This window comes from Mus caroli, chromosome 7 (genome assembly GCF_900094665.2).
Source record: "Mus caroli chromosome 7, CAROLI_EIJ_v1.1, whole genome shotgun sequence".
In the NCBI taxonomy this organism is placed as follows: Eukaryota; Metazoa; Chordata; class Mammalia; order Rodentia; family Muridae; genus Mus; species Mus caroli.
The window spans coordinates 101,748,399-101,768,359 of record NC_034576.1 but is presented as its reverse complement, the minus strand read 5'-3'; the positions used below and the strand labels follow the sequence as shown (position 1 = coordinate 101,768,359).

General features: G+C 46.9%; 1 protein-coding gene across 2 annotated transcripts in view; it reads left to right on the top strand.

The window, feature by feature from the left end:
* Uvrag (UV radiation resistance associated) overlaps positions 1 to 19,961 on the top strand; it is a 266,200-nt gene that overhangs the window by 55,699 nt on the left and 190,540 nt on the right. For both annotated transcript variants that reach the window (XM_021167360.2, XM_029479367.1), the window contains one exon: positions 195 to 269. In XM_021167360.2, coding sequence (XP_021023019.1) covers positions 195 to 269 — 75 coding nt within the window. The remainder of the gene's footprint in view (positions 1 to 194; positions 270 to 19,961) is intronic.

The window sequence follows — 19,961 nt, the reverse complement described above, 5'->3', positions numbered from 1 at the left end:
GTGGTGTTTGTGAGGCTTTTGACTAAAGCTGGATGGACTGTCCTTTCTGTCACTCACTGGCCTTTGAGTCCTGATTTCTTTGCTGTCCTCTTGTTTAGCTGGAGCCGGCCTGTTCGTTGGCATGGAAATTTCAGCTGTTATTCCCTGACATCTGGAATAAGATCAACTAATAGTATGTTTTCCTCCTTTCTTAGATCCATGCCCGCAACCAGAATGAAATCATTTTTGGGCTGAATGATGGCTACTACGGTGCTCCCTGTGAACACAAGGTAAGAGGGGTCTCCGAGTGTTCTGAGTTTTGGTTAGTGCAGGGCCTTTGCACCTGGGAAGCTGGACTCCCGAGAAGAGCTGAGCAGTCAGAATCGTGTTGTAGGTGTCTCTTTGAGTCTGCTCTTCGGGGTGGTGTGGAGGAATGCCTTCCACAGTGAGAACGAGTTTCGCAGGACACACAAGCACGCTGAGAAGTCGGTTCTAAATCCTGATCATGTTTTCTCAAAGGGAAACCTGAGCTAGCTGGTTTCTGCATAATTCCTGGGGGATTAAGAGAGTGGTGAGCTGGGCATGGTGGCATAGGCTTGCAGTCCTAGCCACTTAAAAGGCTGTGTATAGCAGGAGGACTAAAGGTCAGGTACTGCCCAGGTTCAGAGTGAGTTCAAGGCCAGCCTAGGAAGCTGTGTTAGGCCCTGTCTCAGAATGAAAAGAGGCTGAGTGTGTTGCTCAGCAGTGGGGCTTTACCACCATGCTGGAAGCCCAGGTCTCAATCTTCAGTCCTGCCCTCCCCCCAAAATAGGCAAGGTGACTTTTGTCTAAATGGAAGAGTTTAATGGAAATGTTCAGTTGTGTTTATCATTCTCAGTAAGCCTAAGAAACCCAAATTATGCTGGACATGGTTGCACATGCTATTAATCCCAGCAAGTGGGAAGCAGAGGCAGGTGTATCCTTTGAGGCTAGCCTGGTCTACATAGAGAGCTTCAGATCAGCCTGATGTATCAGTGAGATCCAGCCTCAAAAGAGAGAAAGAAAGGAACTGAAACTGAAGCTGTTTCGTAGCCATTGCTGTCTCTGCATCTAAAGGTGATGAGAGGAAGGCGAGGCAGAGCCCGTTTGTTCTTAGCCGGGAGCTTCTGTGAGCATCCCTGTGGCAGGGACTCAGCATCTTCCTCCTGTTTACACTCACCACAAACCACTGTGGTGGTGGCTTTGTTCTCCATCTCACAGTGCAGGCAGGAACGGACTGGGAGGATACACTCCATAGGGTCGAGAGAGCGGCTGAGCTGGGATGTTAGTTACGTGCCCAAGGCGCTTTCCCCACTCTGACAACTTTTACCAAAAACCAAACCAAACCCACCAACCCAACCCACCAACCCAACCCACCAACCCAACCCACCAACCCAACCCACCAACCAAACCCACCAACCAAACCCACCAACCAAACCCACCAACCAAACCCACCAACCAAACCCACCAACCAAACCCACCAACCAAACCCACCAACCCAAACCACCAACCAAACCCACCAACCAAACCACCAACCCAACCCACCAACCAAACCCACCAACCCAACCCACCAACCCAAACCCACCAACCCAACCCACCAACCAAAACCACCAACCCAACCCACCAACCCAACCCACCAACCCAACCCACCAACCAAACCACCAACCCAACCCACCAACCCAACCCACCAACCCAAACCACCAACCAAACCCACCAACCCAACCCACCAACCCAACCCACCAACCAAACCCACCAACCAAACCCAAACAGTCCTCCCCCAACCTTTTGTAAACGCTTCACATTGCTTTTGCTCAGAAATTGTTGTTCATAATCTCTGCTGTGTGGGTGTCACACTCGGATGCCCTGTCTGTCATTCCTGAGTGCCTGGCCAGGGTTGGCTCCTGGGTTCAGTGCTGAGCACAGTGGTGAAGGAGGGCTGGGTGCAGACACACCCCTCTCTTCCAGCTGTTTGGCTAAGACAGGAGGATGGCCTGTCCTGGTCCCACGAGGAAGAGGGGATTTGGTTGCTAACGTTGTATGTAATCCAGGTTCTGAATAGAAGACAGTATGTGAAAGGCGTGGGCGCTGAATGGAGGGAGCTTTCCAGGGGAGGAGGCTGAGCTTGAAAGGCCACAGAGTAGAAAGGGCACAAGGTGAGTCTGAGGGACAGAAGGGAGGTGAGAGTAGCCCCAGGCCAGCCCATGGGGAGTTTCGAGATTTTATCCACAGGACAGAGGCGTGTGCTCTAACCAGATTTACGTAATGGCTTAGCTCTGGCTTGTTTTAAAGAGCAAGAGTGACTGTGGAGAGACAGTGAGAAGGACCTTGCAGTGCCATGGACAAGAGATGACAGTTTGGAATGGACCATAGCAGGGTAGGGAAGACAGATGACATCCAGGCCCAGGCACGTGCTAGGCAAGCTCTTTACCACTGAGCCACACACCCAGCTCAGAAGGCGAAAGAGTTGGGGTTTTAGGAGAGAAAATCACTAGGATTTGTTGTGGTTTGCATTTGAGATAAAAGGAAAAAAGAGATGTCAAGGGTGATTTTGGATTCTGGTTTAAAGTAACTGGATAGATGAAAGGTGATAGCCACAGGAAGCTTAGCGACAAGGCGGGGTGGGCGGGGAGGAAGAGCACAGATCCTGAGGTAAGATGGCCACAGGCATGTGCAGTGTCTTTAAACCCCTGTGCTGACGGCAAGTAGCCATCTGGATCCCTGAACCTGGAGAGAACTGAACTATAAATGTGGGGCGATGACAAAGCCTCTGAAGTCATGTGTGACACAGGCTGGCAACAGGCTGTGCAGTAGAGAAGGACTGAGTAGCCCAGGCTGGAGGAGAAGTGGACAGTGGAGTGACCAAGAAACAGTGTCCCTGGCAAAGGGAAGAGCATGTGCTGCTGGGTCTGGGTTTCCCTCCCATCTTGGTAAACTGTGGGCTTGGCTGGTCCTGTTGCTTTGTTTTTTAAGGAGATGCAGTGGTCAAGTAAACCAAGAACAGAAAAATTGCGTTGTGTACTTTAGCAAGCGGATTTATGCTAGGTGGTGCCTTTAGAACGTCCAACTCCGGAAGTCTCCCCTTTGTGTCCCAGCTTCATCTTCTGAGTTCCTGGAGTCCTTGAACATCTTCCAGATCTCCTCTGCCAGATGCGCTGCTCTGTCCAGTGGCCTGCCCTTCTTCCCTCTGTAAGCTTTGTGGGGTCAGACTGACATGAGCAATGCTGACCTTCCCCCCCCCCCCCCCCCCCCCCCCACTCCCTGCCACAATGCTTGGGACATGGTATTTACTTAGTAAAAACATTTGAGATTAAGTCAGAGACTTGTGAGGCTGCCATTGCCGGGCTGTTTGCCATTGCCAAGGCTGGCTGTCCTGGTGTGGGAGGGAGGGTGACTCACCCTGCAGCTGGTCCCTGACTCTACATCTGGTAGAGTCTTGCAGTCAGAGGCAATGGTAGCATTCAGAGCCAATGTCTACCCGCCATTGTAGTTAAACCCCCAAGAGCCCCATGCCTAGAGACTCACAGTTGGTGACCGTTGGTGTAAGCACCAGTGCCTGGCGTCTCTTTCTACTTGTGAACAAGTAGAAAGTTTTGAACAAGTTTTGAACAAGTTCAGACAAGATGGGTGACAGGAAAATGGAGTTCAGAAGGTGGCTTGAGAACAGATAAAACTGACAGGCAAACGTTGTTTAACTTTGACTAAAAGCTCGCCATGACTAAAAAGGCTTGTGTGCTTTTCCTCTTGACCTGATCCTCTTCCCTCCAAAATAACAGAGCAAATGGAAATGAAGTCGTCACATTATAGACAAAGCCTGGTCCTCCGAGCCAAGCAGTGTTGTGTGTAGGTGTAGGCAGTTCCCCATGGTGTAGCATCTGGGAGGAGCTGAGCCATGCTTGCCCAGCCTTCAGAGCTCATGGATAAGCCACCTAGAGCTGCTGAGGAGGAGAAAGCCACAGCCCAGAGGGATTGAGAGGGTCTTTCAAGATGGGGTCTGGGAAATTTTTCTCCTTTGTGGAAGCTTGGGAACGTGGAATGAATAGTTAACCCTCAATAACTAATATTTAGTGAGCACTTAATAACTAATATTTAGTGAGTACCTAATTTACTACCAGGTAGCAAACACTTTCCATCTTTACTGTGTTTTAACTCTACAGTTGTTTGTCTATAGAAGAGAAACTGGTACAGAGAGATTTAGTAACTTTCCTAAGGTTGCACAGCAGACAAATAGCCAGAGCTGGGATTCAGACCCAGATGGTTAGGAAATGTTTATTGAGCACGTGCTTGTTATGTATGCTACATTTTATTCCGTAGTCCTCCAGTTAATTAGCTGTCAGTTTAGAATTCTTTAGCAACTTTCAATGGAACACTTGCAATATCAGCTGACACTTAAAAGCCTTATCTGAAAAGACTTATCTGTATTACTTGTGCTCTTGTGTCTGTGTATATGGTTACAGGTGCCTACAGAGGCTGTGTATGTGTGAGTGAGTGTGTGTGTGTGTGTGTGTACATGTACAGGTCCCTACAGAGGATATGTGTGTATGTGCCTATGCAGGAGCCTGCAAAGAGTGGCTGTGCCATGGCTCCCTGGAGCCAGAGTTGCAGGTGGTGTGAGCTGCATGCTGGAGGTGCTGGACCTTGAACTCTGGTCTTCAGCAAGAGCAGTGCTAAGTGATTGCTTTTAACCACCACCGGTACATTTCCTCAGCCCCAAAAAGCGTGGTTTCAATTGTTTTTTTAAGCCATTGACAATCTTTGTGACTATTGATGAATATATTAAGACTGTCTTTGGGGGCTGGTGAGATGGCTCAGCGGTTAAGAGCACTGACTGCTCTTCTAAAGGTCCCGAGTTCAAATCCCAGCAACCACATGGTGACTCACAACCATCCATAATGAGATCTGATACCCTCTTCTGGTGTGTCTGAAGACAGCTACAGTGTACTTACATATAATAAATCTTAAAAAAAAAAAAAAAGAAAAGACTGTCTCTGGGCTGGAGAGTTGGCTCAACAGTTTAGAGTATTGGCTGCTCTTCCAGAGGCCCTGAGTTTAATTCCCAGCAATCACATGTTGGCTTACTGCCATCTATAATGGTATCTGATGCCCTCTTCTGTCATGTAGGCATATATGCAAATAGAGAACTCATATACAGAAATAAATCTTTAATAATAAAAAATATAGATTAAAATAAATGGGGCTGGTGAGATGGCTCAGCAGTTAAGAGCACTGACTACTCTTCCAAAGGTCCTGAGTTCAAATCCCAGCAACCACATGGTGGCTTACAACCATCCATAATGAGATCTGATGCCCTCTTCTGGTACGTCTGAAGACAGCTACAGTGTACTTAGATATAATAAAAAATAAATAAAGTGTCTCCTATACCAAACAAAAAGCAAGTCAAAGAAATGTAGAGACTTAACCTAAAGCAATCAAACATAGTAATGAACATTCTGGCATAGGAATTGAAGTGTAGGGAAGTGGCTGAGCGAGCGCTCCCAGCTGAGATAGAGACAAAAGGATGTGAAAAAGAAACTTCAGAACTTTAGAATAAACGTGAAGGGGGAAACGTGAAGCTACCGGGGAGAAGAGCTTTCCTTACTAAAGAGAGTAAAGTGGACTCTCATCACCTGCAGCAGTGCCCGAAGTCTTAACTGGAAAGCGCTGGCTGTCACCCACAGTCTTGCCTCTAGCACTGTTTCAGGCAAAAGGGCATAACAGCTACATTTAATTCTAAGCACTGAGCTTTACAGCTCACAGACATTTTACCAACAGGGAATGACCGTCGAAAGGGAGGATGTGCGATGTAAGAGAACATGAAGAATGTAAATGGTCCAGACAGAAGGGATTTAACTGCTGACAAAAACAAGTATGTGAGAAACTAGTACTTTTTGGCTGTTGTGATGAGATATCTGAGAAGAGAGATTGAAGAGAGGCAGGTTTATTTTAGCTCACAGTTTGAAGGGATACAGTTGATCGGGACAGGAAGGCATGGCTGCAGGAACAGGATGCATCAGTTACATTGTATTCAATGTCAGAAAGTAGAGAGAGCAAGTGCTGGCCCTGAGCTTATTCCCGTAGAGAGTCCAGCCCACCTGATGTTATACCCCCCCCCCTCATTTCAGCACACACGGTTTCTCTTTAATGGTGCTAATCTCTTCAACACTTCAAGTTGCTTTCACTGAACTCTTGCTTCCAACTGTAAATCTGATGAGGCTGTTCCTAAGACTTTCTGCTCTGTGAACCTGACTGAGAGCAGTGAGCAGAATCCATGCCATACATACCCTGGTCTTGATGGGGTCCATTTTGTGAGCATCATCCCCACTGCCCATGCTTCTTTTGGTTTCCACACTCCCACCAGAACAGCCCATTAAGTTATTTTAGCATTGTAGAGTTTCTTTCATCCATAGCTCCAAACTTCTACATCCTACCCATAATCCAGTTCCAAAGGCCCCGAAAGCCAAGCTATCAGGTAGTCAGCAGCAGCCTCTCCCGGTACCCTTCCATACTGGCCTGGCTACATTTCCTGTTGCTGTGACAGAGCACCTGGCAGAAAGCAACTCTAGGAGGGGGCAGGTACTTGGTCTAGTCTGAGGAGATTCACTCCATCATGGAGGGGAGGGCATGGTGGCAGCACAGTGAGGTAATGAGTCAGGAGGCAGAGAGAGAGGGATGTGAGTGTGAGAAGCTCAGCTTGCATACACTCCCCCCCTCTTATTATCTAGTCTGAAACCTCAGCCCTTGAAGTGGTGCTGCCCACAGTGGGCAGTGGATATTTTCATCCTCAGCTAAGTCTCTGGAAACACTGTCGCAGGCAAGTCCAGTCCAGTGACAGTGATTAATCCCACAGTGAGTTTATGTGTTATAAGAGATCAAATCAGGTGATGGCAGTGCACTTGAGAGGCAGAGGCAGGAGCGTCTCTGAGTTTGAGACCAGCCTTGTCTAGGGCAAGTTCCAGGATAGCCAGGGCTGCACAGAGAAACAACAACAAAACCAAAACAACAAAACAAATAAACAAAATCATACTAGACCATTGTTACTCAGAATGTGGTCTTCCCACTCTGACCAGTCTGCCTTCAGGTTGTGGGTGTGCTGAGGAGAAACTTTTATAAACTTTTATAAACTTTTTTATTATCATTGTGACAATTTAAGGGATGTTCTCTGAAAGTATCAGATCTCAGTGGCTGAAATGAAGAACTTCAGCAATTGCTGCTTCCCCAGAGGGGTTGAGATGTCACAGAAGTGATGTGTGGTGTTGATTGAGATTGTCTGTGTGACAGGAGGTCACAGATACTAAACAGCTGTAGGGTTTCCTAGAAAAACTTGAATTCTAGTCAGCCATGGTGGTAAATAGAGGCAAGGAGATTAAGAAGGAGTTCAAAGTTAGCCTCTGCTACATAGAAAGTTTGAGGCCAGCCTGAGCTACATGACACTCTCTATCTAAAAACAAAAAATAAACCACACCTATGTGTACATGATTAGCGAAGGGAAACAGAGGGCTGGAAAGACTTAAGGAAAAAACCGCACTGTCCACATGGTTCCACATGGTAGTGTTAAATGTGATGGAGTGAGACGGCAGCAGTGTGTCCACATTTGTGGCCCAGGTAGTTGTGAGTGACGGTGAGACGTTTAATCTCGAAGGTTACAGGGCTTTGGGAACAGCACATTTCTAAGAACATGAGTTCTGGACCAGAGTTTCTAGAGTCCTGGTGCAGCCTTTGCTGTCTGCCACAGCATTGTCCACTCTGCCTTCCGGCGTGGTGTGCACAACTCACTGTGTGTGTGTGCGTAGGGGGAAGTCTTTGAAAAGCACACACCAGGACTTGTGATCCAGTGCTCGGTCCCTTGCTTAACCTTCTGCTGGCATCATTGAGGACTACTTTATTCTAATTAACTTTGTGTAATAAAATTTCATATTAATTATATGTACTACAGTTTCATTTACTTGGCAAGTGTATCTTTGAGTATGTGACTGAAGTCTTTATCTACTCTCCCCTTCATCTCTCTGTTCACTACCCCAGCATTGAGCACCTACTGCATACCTATTAAACTAAGAATGGTGGGACTAAAGAATGTAAAATACAGATGAACAGTCATTGTGTGTGTGTGTGTGTGTGTGTGTGTGTGTAAGAGGAAAGGCAGTATGTATGTATTCTAGACCACAGTCTTCACTGAGTTGATTAAAAGGTTATCTTGGATGGTGAGTTCCATGGGTTCTGCAGTGATGTAGGTGAACTTTGAACAAACGTTGGAGACCCCAGAGCCACTGGTAGCTTGAGGGCTATGCCTGGGGGAATGGCTGCTGGATGGGATCGGGAGGGTGGGAGATAAAATCGGCTTTTCAGTCTGCTTGCAGCCTTTCACGTGTGCATCCAGGATTTTGCCTGTAATGTGTGCAGGTCGACTCCCCTGGCCTGGGTTTCTTTTTGGCAACTGCTCTTCTGGGAGGTGGCTGACTGCCATCTTGGGTAACTGGGAAGCCAATAAGAAACACCAGCTTCATGTGCATCATCATTGGCTGGCTATTCATCTTGTAATAATAAAGTACCTCTCCCTAATATTTGAAAAAAAAAAAAAAAAAGAAACACCAGCTTCCGAGTCAGACTGCTATGGAGTTCACCTTGAACACCTTGAGTTGACTGCTGCTTACTGAGGGGGCCCCGGGAAAACTGGCTCTGTTTCTCATCCGTGAGTGCAGGAAACCAACTGTACCTCAGCCCTCAGCTGGCTGGGGTTAAATTAAACATGAGAGTTGTGTATATGAGGAGGCTGGCATGTATGCAGAGTTCAGCAACCAATGGGAATTGATGCTCACTAGGATCTGAACCCCACAGTGAGTGTGCACACCTCGAGTGCTCACCAATGTACTGGCACGGTGCTCCCAGCCTAGGCCTGCCACGCTTGGTCAGAGAATGCTGGTGTAGCAGCTTTGTTTAGAACTCTCATAGTTTGGGAATTAAAATTTTGAGAGGGAGGTATCTCCTTCAGCCTAACTCTCCTGATATTAACCTTGTGGTATTTAGTTTTCTACAACTTACCCTGGTGGAACGCTTAAATTATCTGACAGATTGTAAAAAATTTAGACTGCAGAATTTTCTTTTCACACCAAAAACGCAAAAGCAATGTCCAGAGGGATCCAGTAGGTGGCACTGCTTTCCTACTTTAGTGAAAAGAAAATTGGACCAGGAATGGAATTCAAGTCAAAATGATCAACAGTTTTCAAATGAAAGAAACAGATTGAAATCACAACTTGCTGAGTTTCACACATGTAATCACGTAAATGGTCATCTCGAGTAGATGGTGAGGCTGACATTGGCTGAGGGACCGAGGGACGAGAGCAAGCTTCCCATCTGTTTTGAGTCCTGGTCCTACACCTTTGAAATGTGGGCGCTCTGACTTACAGCCCAGCTTTGGACAATGCTTATTAACCAATCACCTAGCCTCTTAGTGTTAGCTGCCACATCTCAAAAGTCAAGAAACTCTAGTTTGCTCCAGGGAGCCAGGCATGGCTGCATGCACCTGTGATCTCAGAAGTTGAGAGGCCGAGGCAGGAGGGACTCAAACTCAAAGTCAACATGGGCTTCATCATAAGATCCTGCCTTAAAAAACGAAAAAAGGAAAAAAAAAGGCATGAACTATTGGAATTTTCTAGCCCAGTGCCTTCATTTCATAAATAAAGAAACGGAGGCTCAGGAGCCTTCTGGCCTCTCGGGCTTTACATGTAAGGTAGTGCCATGCTGTAGATGATAACTGAGCACAGCTGTAATTATATATGATCAGCACAGCTGTAGATAGTGTACTAGAACCACTGTATACTTCAGCCTGTAAGGACTTGCCTCTGAGTAATCTCAGCCCATCTTTACAGCAGTCACAGAGAAGGGCAGGGCAGGTCTGCTTCGGGCTATGTGCATTTGAAACACAGAGGTCAGCTGACTTTCTATACCTTCGACTCACCCATCTCTATGCCGGATTGACGCTTCTGTTCTTCACTTTAGAAGCCTCTGGACAGACAGACCATCGTGGGCAACTGTGCCAGCTTGTTATAATCTTTTGGAGGGTCTGTCCCCCTTTTTAGGGTACAGAACAATCCTAATGCCTGTCTCTGATGCCAGGGTCAGGAGCATGCGCCTGCCAGGGATGCAGTAGGGAGCCACCATGGGAAGGAAGAGCAGGCTGTGTGCTAGGATGAGGGCATGGCGGGCATGGGAATCAGAGCACGGCTCTACCTCCCTTTGACTCCTTTCTTCCTTCTGCCCTGTAACCTGGGGAAAGGTAGTGGCTATCCTTTTTACCTTTCCATTTCTTTTGGGGATTTCTAAAGTGCTGTATTTCCTTAGCTGTGAGGGGTGCTGGTGGTATCTTCTTTGCCTTGCAGTCACTGAAGTAGACAGGGCTGGGGTGGGGTGTGACGGGTGGCGCAGAACCTGGAAAAGTGAAGAGGTTTTATTTAATTGCCCTTCTAAGACTGGTTGGACAGTCTTCTAAGAGGTTGGACAGTGGCTGTTCGCTCTTGGTCATCCTACACTGGGTCTAACTTGATGGCAGAGAGCATCCTGCCCCGTAGTACACAGCAGAGCACTTAGAAGTTAGGATTTTTTAAGTTCAGCCTGTCTTTGATTGACACCGAGCTGGGCAGTAGATCATTTCTGCTCAGACTTTTACACAGTTGGAAAACCTTTTCTTTTTTGTGAATATAAATGTTTTGCCTGTATGTATGTAAGTGTACCACTTGGAATTTGAGTTATAGATGGTTATGAGCTACTGTGTGGGGGCTGGGAATTGAACCTGGGTCTTCTGAAAGAGCAGTAAGATGCTCTCAGCTGCTGAGCTATCTCTTCAGTTCTGAAAAATTGGAGAACTTTTCAAAGTTGTTCTTATATGTATCTCAGTCAGTCATCATTTGTGTCTCCAGTAAACGAGACAGACTGGACAGATAGATGGTCAGGGCTGTCTGTTTGCTGCCTGTGTTATTCTAACACATCTTGGTATCTGACCTTGTAAACACGGGTGAGCTTGTTTCAGAACCATCCTTGGTCCACTACTGCATCAGGCAGGGGCGGGCCTTTGAAAACCTCCCATTGCCAGCCTCATTGCCAACTCCTTTAAATGGCAAACACTATAGTAGATACAGCGCGTATGTTCATTTAATGTGGAGCAACTCCACGACACGGCCATTTTCAGTGGATGGGCAAAGCGCCTGGGAAGAAATCATCAGGCTATGGACGCAGGATTGCACAGCCAGTAGGTAGGCAGTAGGCTTTTCATTTGAGCGGTGGTCTGACTCCCTTAGAAGCTTGTATCTCTGAACTGGGCCATGTGGTGTCTGTGTTCCCTCCCACTTGAGGTGGTGGGTCAGAATCCCAGGCCTGTAGTTTCACATTCAATTAGAACTGTCCACTAGCAGTGCAGAGAGCTGGAGGAGAGCTCTCAGGCCAGTGCCTCGTTAGGCTGACGAGGTATTGCTGAAGCGGAGACGTGCTGGGAACTGAAGCCGTCACCCCACCCAGATCCACTGACTTCACATCCATTAGTCACTGCATTTGGCCTCCCTCTGGCTCTCCCACTCCCCTTTCTTCTTGGATCAAATTAACTTTTTTGACAGATGTTTGGAAAATAGTCTTATCCTGTAATTTATATTTATAAATCCTTCTGCTACAGTGTGGTCCCCATTCTCTGCCTTCATTGAAGCCAGAAAATAACCTGGGAGAAGGCCTCGTTTCCTGTTATGAGTTTGGAGGCTCTTGTCTTCGTAGCATACTTTTTGAGCTTTTGAGAATTGTGTGTAGCACCAGGAGGTGGGAAGCCAAGAGAGATGCTTCGGAGAGATGCTTTAGATTCCTCAGAGGTAAACACCATCAGCCTGAGGTTTGTCCTCCCCAGACTCAGAGCTGAGACTTTTGTTTGTTTAAAATCCTTAGTCTCTTTTAGATTAGATTTGGAATGAAGACATTCTTAGCTCTGAAAAGTCAGTGCCATTCGAGCTTCCCCACAAGCCGGGACCCCTTACTCCGTCCAGTGATGATGGTTAGCCACGCCACTGCTGCCCGCTCCTCCTCCCTCATGTCTGCTGTCTTCTCCCTGGTTATAGGAGATTTTATATGTACTCTTTCTGCCTCTAAGGTGTATGCTCCTGTGTGCGCCTGCACGTCTTTGTGTGTCTGTGTGTGCCCATGTGCATATGTAGGTATGGAAGCTAGGGGTCAGTGACAAGTGTCTTACTTTACTGTTCTCTACATTATTGACGTCATCGTCGGGGACCCAGTCTCTCACTGAACCCAGAGTTCATTGGTCTGGTGAGCTTGGAGTGATCTACCTACCTCAGCACCCCAAACCAGTTACAGACACATACAGCTCTACCTGGCTTTTACTGAACAAGACCTCATGCTTGTTTGGCAGGCATTTCCCTGGCCAAGGGCTCTCCCCAGCCCGCTGTCTCACTTGTATGGTCTCAGGCTCTAGTGTTTTTCTGCTTGGCCACATTTTTCCAGGAATGAATGCAGTCCACTTGAGTTCTGTTCCTCCTCTCTGCTCTGCCCTGCTGTAAAATGGACACCACACTCCAGAGGCGGCCACTCCAGCAGGCCCTCCTGTCCTTCTGAAAGTAGCAGCACCAAGACTCCTAGCCTACTTTCTGCTTGAGTGTTTATAGTTGTGACTTCTTACTTTAAACCCAAGAACCTTAATTTAAAAGAACCTTCCTTCTTGCTTTGAATGCTCTTTAAAAAGCAGTAATGCCCTTTTCAGGACTCACGTGTCTTTGCTTACATTGCTGTCCTTACTGCACAGTGCTTCTCACGGTTATGAGAGAGGAAAGGCACGTCTGAAGCTGTGGCCACACTGGGGGCAGGAGGGTGTCCATACTGAGCTCAGTGTCTGAGAAGAGGTCTCCCCCTCCCTCTTTAACGGCTCAGCATCAGAGCCCAAGCAGAGGGTGTCCAAGGCCTGCAGACGCTTAGCAGAGACACCGTTTTCCTCAGTTTCAACTTGGCCAACACTTGAAAGTGCATTAGTGTCCGTGCACATGTGCACATGGGACCCAGGCTGTCTGTGGATCCAGCAGGTAGCCCTCCTCACACATACTGTAACCAGCCTACTGTAACCATAGAAAGGACACTTCCCCATATGTGGGACAAGCTGTCAGCTTTGTTTTATTGCCTTTATTTTTCTTCTTGCCTATCTGATTTCTTATTCTGTCCAGGTTGGTGAGTCTGGGCTGTGCAAAGTTCACTTGCCACTCAAAGACGGTGCGGAGTGCCCAGCATCGCTGGAAACTTGCAGGGGATCGCTTACGCTGTCCTCAGGCTCTGCCAGACTTTTGTTCTCCTTAGCCCATTGTATCCGAATTTTCTTAAAAACTTTTCTTCATTTGTTTATTTGTGTGTGTGTGGGGGGGGGGCATTAGAGTCTGCAGAGCTTGGAGTTACAGGTGCTTCTGAGCTTTTGACCGGGTGCTAGGAGGTCACCTCCAGTCCTTAGCCCCTCACCCCCAAGCCTCCCAGTCTCCCCGCAAAGCTCCTTCCTGGCCAGCTGGACTTTGGTCAGGTGCTTCAGAGACTGGAGCACCCTCCTGGCCCAAATTGAGTAGGTTCTTCCCCTCTGCCACGGTGACCCTTTATCCAATAGTACCAGTGTCCACCCCTCTCTTAGCCCAGGCTGTCTCATGTCATCCCCTCTCTCTTTGAACCAGTACTGATAGAACCTGCCAGTGTCCACTCCTTCACTGTGGGCTTTGGTTGTTTTCCATTTCTAAAATGTTAACATAATTTCTTGTTTCAAATCAAGGCAGTAGCATCTGTCTTCACTAATCAGTGGCTTATAGTCCTACCAAGGTCTGGTTTCTTCTTTCTAAACCCTTTCTCAAACTTCTTCTTCTTCTTTTTTTTTTTTTTTTTTTTTTTNAACTCACTCTGTAGACCAGGCTGGCCTTGAACTCAGAAATCCGCCTGCCTCTGCCTCCCAAGTGCTGGGATTAAAGGTGTGTGCCACCACTGCCTGGCTTCTAAAACACTTTCTCATGCTAAAATTTGTCCTTGTCACTTAGACCCATTTCCCTAGGACAGTTCTTTTGCTCCCATGATGCATGGCGTTTCCCTCAGCACCTTACTGTAATGTCTGTTTGCCTGTTGTCTCATCTCTTTCTTGTCTGACTGTTCTGTGTATGAAGCCAGGGCAAGTGTCTGCTCTGGTATAGCTTATTGCTGGTGTGTAGCAGTGCCCTGGCACGTAGTCATGACTTAGCAGATGCTTAGTGGTCTATGGTGGGGACCCCAGGAGGGGTACTACTTGGTTGTCAGCAGTTGTGAGGCTCCTTACCCAGAATTCAGTCTGTTTTGCTCAATTTCTTATAGACACTTGTTTGCAAATTATTATTATACTGTAAAGGGAGTTTTTCGGTTTTCCAGACTTATTTTTTGTTCAATTTTCCACATTTTTTACTATATAGTTGTTGATCCAAGGCTCATGTCTCTAGGGAGGTTTGGCTGACTTTCTCTCTTTCCCTCCCTCCCTCCTGGTGGCTCCCTCCCTCCTTCCCTCCTTCCCTCCCTCCCTTCTATTCATGCAGCCACTGGGTCCTTCAGAGTCCTTCTTTGAAACAACTCTGGTCTCCCTAGCTTCTTTTCCATCTCCATTCCATAATCCAGCCAGCCACCTCTAGAGGGCTGGATTCCTGCAGCAGCCTGTCTCCTGATGGCCTGTGGACTCTGCTGCTGTGTCTGCTCTGTCTTGCTCACCACATCTCTTTAATCTTGCCATGGCATACTTTATTTCTTTGCTTAAAAGTTATATCGAGTAAATTGTCATCATCTGCTCTGTCTGTGTGTTCCATTCGGATTCCTTCCATTGTGCTCCCTCCCCACCCCTCCCTCCCCACCCCTTCTTTCCCACCGCTGTTGTTGAGTCAGAGCTCTCAGTACATGCAATGTGTGAGTGTGTATACTTTTTTGTGTCTCTGTGTGTGGCATATGTACATGTTTGTGCGTGTATTACAAACATGGCTACTCCTAAAATAGCTACCTGCTGAATCCACAGACAGCCTGGGTCCAATGTGCACGTGTACACAGACCCTAATGCACTTTCCAGTGCTGGCCAAGTTGAAACTGAGAAAGGCAAATATGTCTCTGTGTGAGGTTGAGTGACTTCCCTGTGACAAGTGTCTCTGGTGAGTTACTCTCCACTTCATTTTCTTAGCCATCTCCCTGCACCTGGACTATTATAACAGCCAACTCACTGTAGTTGGTCATTCTGCCTCCGCCAGCTCGTCACATTAGTTCTTCCTTAAGTAGCCTTTATTATATACAGCTCTGATGGTCACAGTGCAGTGTTAGAAACCCTTCCCGAGCTTTGATGACCGTGGGTTGTCTTCAGTTCTGGCCTGGTGTCAGGGCTCCCAGCCTGCTTATCCAGCCATGTCTCCCATCACTTTCACCATCAGAGTTCCTGAAGCCGAACAAACCAGGACACTTGGATTTTGTCTGAGTGCCGCTTCTTATTTCCTGCTGCTGTGCTTTTGGCTGAAGGTGTTCAGTCTGGATGGGGCTTTTCTTCCCAGCCATTCAGGTTCTCAGGACCGCCTAACCCACTCCAAATACTGCCATCTCTGCAGCCTTGGATGTTCTGTGCTTGCTGGATGGAGTCCACACCACATCAGAATGCCTGTGTGGTTTATTTTGGTTTTAAGCTGGTTTTATAACCCCTTTATTTACTTATTTATTTCACCTGGGCCTTTAACTGGTATATGTGCTTTCTGAGGAGAGTGAGAGACAAGCTTAATGTCCTTTGTGTATTAGATGTTTCATACACCTAATTAATGAATAAAGGATTGTTTAAACTGGTTGGCCTAACAAGAGAATTCTTTTCTTTCCTTCCTTTCTTCCTTCCTTCCTTCCTTCCTTCCTTCCTTCCTTCCTTCCTTCCTCCTTTCCTTCCTTCCTCCCTCCTTCCTTTCCTTCCTTCTTTCCTCCTTTCCTTCCTCCTTCCCTCCCTCCCTCCTTTCCTTCCTTTTAAAAAATTTTTTATTTATTTTAATTTTTTCAAGACAGGATCTTATTATTTAGCTCTGGCAGTCCTAGAACTTCCTATGTAGACCAGGCTGGCCCCAAAACTCACAGAAGCACACCTCCTTCTGCCTCCCACATGCTAGGATTAATGTCATGCTCACCACGCCCAGCAAGTGGGTTATTTCAGTATTGCTTTAGTGTTTGTAAGGATGATAAGGACAGCTAAGACAGCTCATTTTTTCAAGGTGACCTTGCTGGGAGCACTAACATAGCTTAAATTTTGTGTGATCTGCAAACCAATAATAATATGTTTTTAAATTTTCAACAATTTGAAAGATGAAACAAATAAGAATATACTCAGATGTGACATGTGTCTTTGCAAAGCTGAAAACACTGAGTTTTAGCTGTGCCCCATGACCCCTGCCTCAGTACTGGAGATCAAATTCAGGTCTCATCTGCCACTTAACTGCTTCCCAGTCTCAAAAATACCTTCTGACCCTTTATGGAAGAAGCGCCCTGACCACTAATCTAGACATACAGCTCATCTGCCCGGCTGGAGCTGCGGAACTGTCTGCTTCCCCAACAGTTTCCCAGACCCTCTCCAGGCGGAGGAGAATCCCTCGGTGGAAGGAAATCCTTAGGCCTGGCTTCAGAAGAGTTTTGAGTGGCGTGCAAATCTTTCCTTGGCTCTTTGGCACTTGGCACTATCTCCCACAGATAACCAGATACAAATGAGCCGTTTCTTTCCATTCTAGCCCTCACCAGAACCTGGAGAATTGCACAGCTGGCCCAGTTAGTCGCTGTCCAGAGTGAGGCTCCTGGCATATTTGAAGAATGTTAATTGCTAAGTGCAGGGTGAAGTCAAAGAGCTTCGTAATGTCCTTAAGCTGCTTTAAATGTACGTAGCCTGAGAATTTTAGACCAGAAAGGGTCTGGGAGATCACCGAGTTTACCAAGGTCCTTAAGAGCAGGGGCTGTGAGCCAGACTGTGTGGCTCTTCCCCTTAATCCTCCTGTGTCTCAGTTTCTTCACCTTTAAAGTGGGGCTAAGAATAGCACCTAGCCAATGGGCTTGTGAGTATCAGCAGCAAGTATGAGTGTTTCCCACAGCCACATTTGACCGGAATGCTGGCTCTGACACAGGACTCTCCACATAAGCATTCTTTTTTTTTTTCTTTCTTTCTTTTTTTTATTAGATATTTTCTTTATTTATATTTCAAATGTTATCCTCTTTCCTGGTTTCCCCTCAGAAAACCCCCATCTCATCCCCCCCTCCCCCAAACCCACCCACTCCTGCTTCCCTGTCCTGGCATTCCCCTACACTGAGGCATCGAGCGTTTTTGGGACCTAGGACCCTTCCTCCCAATGATGTCCAACAAGGCCATCCTCTGCTACATATGCAGCTGGAGCCATGGGTCCCTCCGTGCCTCCATGTGTACTCTTTGGTTGGTGGTTTGGTCCCTGGGAGCTCTGGGGGTACTGGTTGGTTCATACGGTTGTTCCTCCTATGGGACTGCAAGCTCCTTCAGCTCCTTGGGTCCTTTCTCTAGCTCTTCCCTTAGGGACCTTGTGCCCAGTCCAATGGATGGCTGAGAGCACCCACCTCTGTATTTGTCAGGCATTGTCAGAGCCTCTCAGGAGACAGCTATATCAGGCTCCTGTCAGCAAGCACTTGTTGGCATCCATAATAGTGTCTGGGTTTGGTGACTGCATATGGGATGGATCCCCAGGTGGGGCAGTCTCTGGATGGCCTTTCAGTCTCTGCTCCACACTTTGTCTCTGTATCTCCTCCCATGGGTATTTTGTTCCCCCTTCTAAGAAGGACTGACGTATCCATACTTTGGTCTTCCTTCTTCTTGAGCTTCAATTGGTCTGTGAATTGTATCTTGGGTATTCCGAGCTTCTGGGCTAATGTCCACTTATCAGTGAGTACATACCATGTGTGTTCTTTTGTGATTGGGTTACCTCACTCAGGTTGATATTTTCTAGTTCCACCCACTTGACTGTGAATTTCATGAATCCATTGTGTAAATGTTCCACATTTTCTGTATCCATTCCTTTGTTGAGGGGCATCTGGGTTCTTTCCAGCTTCTGGCTATTATAAATAAGGCTGGTATGAACATAGTGGAGCATGTGTCCTTATTACATGTTGGAACATCTTCTGGGTATATGCCCAGGAGATGTATAGCTGGGTCCTCTGGTAGTATTATGTCCAGTTTTCTGAGGAACCACCAAACTGATTTCTAGAGTGGTTGTACCAGCTTGCAATCTCACATAAGCATTCTTGTTTCACTGATGCTTTTAGTAGTTGTCTCATTTTATAGTTACAGGTAATGAGGACGAGAGGAGCGAAACAAGTTTCCTTCCTTACCTGATAGGCAGAGTGGGCTAAAGCCTGGCTGCAGCTTTTCAGTTCAGTGTTCCCTCCCTGTTACCATGTGCTTCTTGCTTGTAGATATGTGTTTAACACTTGTAGATTAAATATGTGTGTGTGTGTTAAACTCGTGAGTGGGGTTATATGTGCACATGTGTGTAAATGCATGTGGAGGCCAGAGATAGATACCAGTGTCTTTCTCAGTCAGTTTTCATCTTAGTTTTTGAGACAGGGTCTGTCACTAAACTTGGTGCTCCCAGATTCAGGTAGGCTGGCCGGACAGCGAACCTCCTGGACCCTCCTGTTGCTGCTTTCTTGGCCTGCATTAACGAATCTATGCCTCCGCACCAGGCTTTTACACCAGCACTAGGCAAGCACTTTCTTGGCTCAACCATCCCCATGGCTCCTTATTTTTATATTTCATACAGATGTCACCCAAGCTGGCCTTACACTTCAAGTTCTGTCTCAGTCTCCTAAGTGATGGGATGACAGTAATTGTGTCACCATAACTGGCTTGGATGGTTAAAAAACCCACAGATTTATTTATTTTACTTTATGTGTATGACTATTTTGCAAGCCTGCATTTATGTACAATACATATGTGCCTGCTGGAGTCCTTGGAACTTGGGTTATAGATGTTTGTAAGCCAACCATGTGGGTGCTAGAAATCCAGCCCAGGTCCTCTCTTAGCTGCCGAGCTTACTGCTCCAGGTCCTGGGTGAGTTTTAATAAGTAGAAAAAATACATGGCAGCTTTGTAGATAAACTAAGAAGGCTAAGTTATTTTATAGCTTAGTCTCCTGTCTCTCCTGTATGTCCTTGTCTTCTCACCTTCATGATAGGACATTATTTCCTAGCCCAGTCTTCTGAAATTGAAGTGCTGCTCATGTGACTACTGTCGCTATCAAGTTGACAAGCATTCTATTATCCTAAAGAAAACCCAAGAGTGTTGGAGGGATGGCTCTGCTTAAGAATGCTTCCTGCTCTCACAGAGGATGTGAGTTCAGGTCCCAGCATCCAAGTCAGATAGTTTCCAACTGTTTGTAACTCCAGCTCCAAGGGACCCAGTGCCGTCTTCTGCAAGCACCTGCACTCACATGCACATAAACACATAGACTGACACATCAGTAAAAGTTCATCCTAAAGAAAACTTGGTGCCAGTGTGCCTTTCCCCACGCCCACCTCCCAGAGCTCTCAGTCTGCTTTCGGTCTTTACAGACTCATGTATTCGGTGTATTCCATGTCAGTGGGATCACACTGTGATATTCCATGTCAGTGGGATCACACTGTGTGACATTCCATGTCAGTGGGATCACACTGTGATATTCCATGTCAGTGGGATCACATGGTGTGTGACATTCCATGTCAGTGGGATCACATGGTGTGTGACATTCCATGTCAGTGGGATCACATGGTGTGTGACATTCCATGTCAGTGGGATCACACTGTGTGATATTCCATGTCAGTGGGATCACACTGTGTGACATTCCATGTCAGTGGGATTACATGGTGTGTGACATTCCATGTCAGTGGGATCACACTGTGATATTCCATGTCAGTGGGATCACACTGTGTGACATTCCATGTCAGTGGGATCAC